General features: G+C 35.8%; 1 protein-coding gene across 2 annotated transcripts; it reads left to right on the forward strand.

Annotated features, from left to right (window-relative positions):
• The first annotated feature begins 726 nt into the window (after positions 1 to 726).
• Positions 727 to 3,479, forward strand: LOC109217283. 2 transcript variants are annotated; one of them, XM_019381514.1, is made up of 3 exons: positions 727 to 813; positions 2,498 to 2,818; positions 2,903 to 3,479. In XM_019381514.1, the coding sequence occupies exons 2-3, from the start codon at positions 2,631 to 2,633 to the stop codon at positions 3,114 to 3,116; spliced, it is 402 nt and encodes a 133-aa protein (XP_019237059.1). In that variant the 5' UTR covers positions 727 to 813; positions 2,498 to 2,630; the 3' UTR covers positions 3,117 to 3,479. The 2 variants fall into 2 exon arrangements, 1 of the variants encoding a protein (XP_019237059.1); XR_002066614.1 differs by lacking the exon at positions 2,498 to 2,818.
• Positions 3,480 to 6,916: the final 3,437 nt, after the last annotated feature.

Raw genomic sequence — 6,916 nt, forward strand, 5'->3', positions numbered from 1 at the left:
GCACTGCTGACGCGAAGAAGTTGGCCACAGGTGCGAAGACCGTAGGTGCGAAAATCCATCGCAGGCGCGGACGCCGCAAGCGCGAAAGTTTTTCCGCAAGCGCGAAGGTTTTGCCGCGGGCGCGAAGATCGCTGGGCAGTGAGTGTTTGAGGCGGGGGTTTGAGCATTTGTGCTCATTTCTTCATCCTTGGGCGATTTTTGGAACTTCTTGAGAGGGGCATTCACCTAGCAACTTGGAAGTAAGTTAATCCCACCTATTGCAAGTTAATTACTTGGATAATATCTAGATTTTAACATGAAAAATCATGGAAAATTAATGGAAACTTAGGGTTTTGAAGAAAAACCTAGAGGTACTTACAAATAGTACTAATGTTGTGGATTTAACTTAAGTCACAAATCTTGGCTAAATATTATTAGTGATTTAGTTCTAAGTTTAAATATTTAGTAAATGTTTAACAAACGTTGCCGTGTTGGACGTTTGCTATTTAAGAGTCTTTGGACCACGACTTCTGAATTAACATTACTATTACTATTACTACTGTATATAAATGAACAAGTGTGTACGAACACAGTTGTAGTTTGTTGTACAAAAAGCTGCATGAGTTGTATTTTCTCTATTTACTGGTTCATTGTCATATTTCGTGACACGTGTACAGTCTTTGTATCTGTGTGGACATCTGTCTTCCACTTCCATTTCATTTCCCGTACACCTCTTCCATTGTCAACTTATCTACATTGTCTTGCATTGCTCCATATATGACGCTGCCAAAATTTGGTGTTTCTCTTCCATTTCTCAATTCAACTTCTTTGCTGGTAAGTTTCTTCTTCTAAAGGTAGTTCTTTTGCCCATATTTTTTTTTGTGTTTTTGTTTTGCTTTCCCTTTCTTTCTGTTATTATTCAGAAGAACCCCTCATTTCATTTTACACAAGTTTAGCCAGTATTGTGTCAAATGGCAGAGTTCTATGAGAGATCTGACTGTATGGAGACTTGAGAAGGGCTCAATTTCAATTGCTTTAGGGCTTTAGTTCAATTCATCTTCCATCATGATCATGTGGCTTACGTCTATTCAAGTAATTCATGTGGCTTTGACTCTTCTATTAACTGATTCTGCGCATGCATTTGAAGAAAATGGATAAGAGAGAAAGAAAGTTTCCACTTTCTAGCGAAACACACATTAAATGCAAAAATAGTAGTAACAAAAAGGAAAAGTTGATGCATGTTTGACAATATGCCTAAAACTACTGAGTATTTTTTTAGTTCCGTTCCTTTTTTCATCGGTCCATTTGTGTCACTTTCTTGGTTTTCTATTGTACTTCTTTCTCCATTTCGTTCTTCTCTGATGTCGTCTCATCTCTACCCTGTAAAATAAGGTAACGTTTTTCGTAGTCTTCACAAGCTATGTTGCGCGGACTCTCCGAAAATGTGGCCGGATACGTGTCGGATCCTCCAAAAGTAGTACATTTTTTAAGGATCCGACTCGGGTGCGGCTCCAAAAACGGATCCTCCAAAAGTAGTACATTTTTTAAGGATCCGACTCGGGTGCGGCTACATTTTGGAGAGTTCGCGCAACATAATTCAAAAGCCCATTCTGAAGATGTTAAGATGAATGGCTGAATTTGACAACCTTATGGGCTTCAAAGAGGATCTGTTGTGCGGAATAATTAAAACATAATTTTTACCAAATTAGCCAATTTATTTTTAGACCTTATAACTAAGATAATTGAAAGCGCAAGTTGTTGCCAAAAAAGCTCAAGAATGACCTTCTCTGCTATGCATATACAGATATCTCTTTCTGCTCATATGAGGTGTTATTGAAGAGGAAACGTGAAGAGAGGTATTATAAATGAAATTGCATGCTGTAAGAGGATAAACATTAATTGCACCATATACCACCATAAATAATGATTCACTCCTTTGATGCAGATAAGGCATAAAAATTATTGTCTTCCAGTGCATATAGATCATTCTTCTTAGATCCTTTGGCCAGAAGTCTCCTTGAGCTCTTGTCCTTTACAACAAAATCAGACTCATCAAACTCAAGTGTACAGAAATTGTCCTTAGCAAGTTTACTAACTGATAGCAGTTTCTTCTTAATCTTAGGGACAACAAGAATTTCCTATTCTTTAAGTCCAGATTTTATTGTATTTCCAATATGTGTGATGTCAAGTTTAGAGCCATCCCCAATTATTATCTTATCAGAACCATTGTAAGGTTGAAGGTTTGATAGGTTACCTGTTGAATTGGTTATGTGGCTGCTTGCACCAGAGTCAACATACATAGCTTCATCTTCAGCCTGTGTGTTCTGGAGATTAACAGCAGAAAAAGCCTGTGGCAGATCCTCTGTAGCCTGGTAGGAATAGTCCCTCCTGTAGCAGCATTTTAGGGCTGTGTGATTGTTTCTTCCACATATTTGGCAATTTTCCTTGCCCTGTTGTGGTCTTGAATTGACAGTGTTCTGATTAGTTTGATTATTCTGATTGCTGCCTTGTCCTGCAGGTCTGAAACCTCTTCCTCTTGAGGAGAAGTTTGAGTTCCTCTTCTGTTAGAGTAACCTCCACGACCTCTTCCTCTTTGAGCAGCAAAAGCCATATTGTAGCCTTGTTGAACCACTTCTTCTTCATCTTCTCTCATGTCAAAGCCTCTAAGGGCATTGACAAACTGGTTTAGTGTAGGATATGGGGCCTTTCCCAGCATGACAGTCCTAAAAGTTTTGTACTTTTGGCCAAGTCCTCTAGCAAAGTTGATTACTTTGCTGTCTTCATCAACAAGCTTGTGTATGGCTGAGAGACCATCACATATGCCTTTGAATTCCTTCAAGTATTCATCAAGCTTTTTGGTTCCTAGCTTGATGTTCTGCAGCTGTTGCTTAAGCTGAAATTCCTTATCTTTGGTTGCCTGCAGGTATGCTTCCTCCAGACATTTCCACATTTCCTTGGCAGTTGAGCATCCTACTATGAGATACATGCTTTCTTCAGTCATTGTAGCAGAGATCCAACTCCTCAGGAGCACATCTTTTTCCTCCCAGTCGACTGTCGTGTTTGCACCATCAGTAGCAGATGAACTGCTTGTGTCTGGCTTGCCTTCCTTGATCAAGTTTGTCACCTTCATCACTTGAATCAACTGGAGTATTTGTGTCCTCCACATTAAATAGTTTGATGGCTTCAACTTAACTGGACAAGAGGCAATCAGATGGTGCAGGGAGGCAGGTGATAGACACAGAGAGGTTGAGGATGTTGTTATGGCCATGTTTGATCGTGTGGGCAGCGTAGCTTCAAGAAGCTCTGATACCATGTAGAAAATCACACGATTGAGAGGAAAGAATGTATTGAAGAATCCTGTTATTGCAGTATTTTACAAAGCCATAAGTGATTGAATTTATACAAGTCACAAAACAACAACTACTAGTGAACTTAGAGTTCTACTACTCGTATAACTATTACATTGAGTTAGAGTTCTAACTTTACAATACATTCTAACTATGCTTATCTAATTCAAACTTATCCTTATCATGATCAACTTTTTTAACAGAGGAAAGCTGCAACTATAAACTTTGCCAAGTTCATGATTTTACAATATAATGAGGCACTTCCTCTTCTTAAATGAATATATTTGTTTTACTTGTTTGTCTTGGATGTTTGATGAAAGCAAAGTAACTTTATTTATTATAAGATTTTCTGTAGAAATTTAAGACAGATTACTCTATTAATCGTAGCTGGGAGACGACTAAAGAGACAATAAGGGAGACTTTATCTAAAAGATAAAGTTGTGAAAATAATTTTCTCCACTTCATTAGAAGCATAAATCAATACATTTGGAATAATCAATATAGCATATTTGTTCTAGTGTCTTTTATTACTTTGCTTTTGCATTACAAGAAGCATAAAAGATACATGTCGCTCTAGCTTGTTGCAATATTTTGTTGAGCATTCTTCCAAGCAGCTTCCCATCAACTTCGAATCTACAAAAAAATTTGTTAAAATGAATGTCATAAATTAGATTATACAAATTTCATAACATGTCAGCAAACATAGAGAATATTGTTGAAATAAAGAAAGTTAAGGAAAGAAATATACCTTCTCTAAACTTAAAGCAACGTTCAGTTGAACAAGCAAAATTACAGTTCAATACTTTAGAAGAAACGGAAAGTTGGCACTGCTTCAGGCAATCATCAAGGCAATGGGGAGTGCTACTTAGGGCACATGCAAGTATACATTTTGTTTTGCAAGATATTCCATTGTCGCCAACAACTTCATTATTTGTGGTTTCAGCATTTGCTAAAATAGTCACAATAAGGAGAACTGCCACTACAATTTTTGTGAACTTCATGATTTGTAATATGATGCACTTCCTCTCCTTGATTGAATATTTCTCTTTTTACTTTTGTACCTTGGATGTTTGATAAAAGTAAAGTAGTGCTATTTATAGTAAGAGCTCTACGTCAAATTTGGGGCGATGTGTACAAATAGCCACTAACAGCTCATGTCTTTATTTTAAAGCCAGTGTTTTAAATGTCTTTAGTCTTTAGCCACTAGTTTAATAAACTTTAACTGCCGGACGAAAATACCCTTATGCTCATGTCCTTAACTTCAGGACTTCAGGACTACATGTCCTTAACTTTTGAACTTGAAACTCTAAGTTCAGGACTTCAAGACTACATGTCCTTAACTTTTTAACCTGTAACTCTAAGTTCAGGACTTCAGGACTACATGTCCTTAACTTTTGAACTTGGAACTCTAAGTTCAGGACTTCAAGCTTACATGTCCTTAACTTTTGAACTTGGAACTCAAACTTCAAGACCAAGCGTCCTTAACTTTTGAACTTGTAAGTCAAAGTTAAGGACCTATTGTCCTTAACTTTTGAACGTGTAACTGTAAGTTAAGGACTGTCTGTCCTTAACTTTTGAACTTGTAAGTCAAAGTTAAGGACTTATTGTCCTTAACTTTTGAACTTGTAACTGTAAGTTAAGGACTGCTTGTCCTTAACTTTTGAATGTGTAACTGTAAGTTAAGGACTGTCTGTCCTTAACTTTTGAACTTGGTAATCAAAGTTAAGGACCTATTGTCCTTAACTTTTGAACTTGGAAATCAAAGTTAAGGACCTATTGTCCTTAACATTTGAACTTGTAACTGTAAGTTAAGGACTGTCTGTCCTTAACTTTTGGGCTTCTTAGCCTAAGTTCAGGACCTATTGTCCTTAACTTTTAATTTATTTTAACACAAAATAAATTAAATGCAAACACACAATAAGGATAATAGCGTACAATTGTGTAATAAAATTAAAATTATATTATATTTAGTTACGTTTCGATGCTTTTTCAACTTTACGTTTTTGAACTCATTCAATGCGTTCTCCGAAGAATTCAAGTAAAAGTACATCGGTTGATCTTCTCGCGATTGCTTTTTTTTCTTGTTCTTTTTATAAAACGTGATTTAAACCCAAAAAAATACATTAAAAAAAAGGGATTAATCGTGTAAAACAAATACAGAACTTCAGAGTCCAAATTCAATGCATCAGAATATATACTTAACATTTTTACACTACTGTCGATGATGAAGATGATTCTACTGGCAAGAAGAATGGCGTATACTTCAGGAAATTTAACACTAATATAATGATGTTGACCTTGTTGAATTAGANTCTCCGCCAACTTGTGGATGACAAAGGTATTTATTTACGATGGTCGCAATTATATAATATGGAAGTTAAAAATATGAAACTCCAACACGAAATAAAAGGCGGCCGAATTGTTCCGTCGTGTTTTGTCCCTGTGATTGCATTTAGACAAATAAATTGATAGTAGTACTATTTACTACTGTTCGTCATGTGCTAATATACATCAGCTGTGCTTGGGCAATATTTGCATCGAAGTTAGAGAAGATGTTAATTTTCAAATTTAAAACCCTTTATACGGAATGTTTTATATTTATTCTTTGTTAAACTTTAGATTCCTCCCTAACCTTGTCGTTAGCTAACGGAGCTCCTTCGTGAATTGGATGAATTTTACATGTCTAAATACTCTAGGGGGGGAAAATTCAAATATGCCCCTCTATATTTCTCACTTTAGATGTTATTGATTTTAATATTTTCATTTTATCCTTATGATACGACTTGCTGGAAGAAGTTATTAAATTCTAATTTTTACTTCCTTTGTAATTTCATGATTTTTTGCTTTTTCATAAGAGAGAGTATGGAAGAAGTTAAGAAAATATGTTTTTTTTTGTTTTTTACTTAGAATGTCCATAATTAGGACATCAGATTATCAGAAATCTTTTTAACCATAGTGACAAACAATATATTCAATCAATTAAGCTTCGATCACAAACCAAAAATCTACCGACAAAAATTCTATAAAAATGATGTCAAGAAGATAACACATGATATGTGAGTTAGGCATATCATGAGTTTGAGTCCTCCCACAGAAAAACATAATATTTAAATGACGAAATACAATATCAGACCGGTTATTATCTGCACTTCAAACCATGCCCAACTAGACCTCAGGGATCAATTGATTATCAAATAAAAAAGGAAAGGTAGAGGTAAGATGTCGCATACACATCAACTTTTTGCTTGCTTCTGCATCGGAAGATCGTCAAAGTTCTGGGAGAAATAAAGACCACAGGCAAAGTGTAAAAGTAGTCAGGGGACGGTAAAATAAAAAATGTTTTGATTGTCTTTTGGAATCGTATCACTTCTTTTAAATAAGATCTTCTCCCTTATTCTTCTCTCTATCTATGATGAAGACTTGCTGTGTGATTTCCCAAAGCTCTCACTATGACTGAAAAGCTCCTATGAATTTACACTCTATAACTCATATATTCTTTAAAAGTAATCCATTGGTGTTTGTTCATAGGAGAATTTACATTATTAACCAGTCCGGATTCCCAACCCTATGGTGGATTGGAGTAATGATTT

This window comes from Nicotiana attenuata, unplaced genomic scaffold (assembly GCF_001879085.1).
Source record: "Nicotiana attenuata strain UT unplaced genomic scaffold, NIATTr2, whole genome shotgun sequence".
Taxonomy (NCBI): Eukaryota; Viridiplantae; Streptophyta; class Magnoliopsida; order Solanales; family Solanaceae; genus Nicotiana; species Nicotiana attenuata.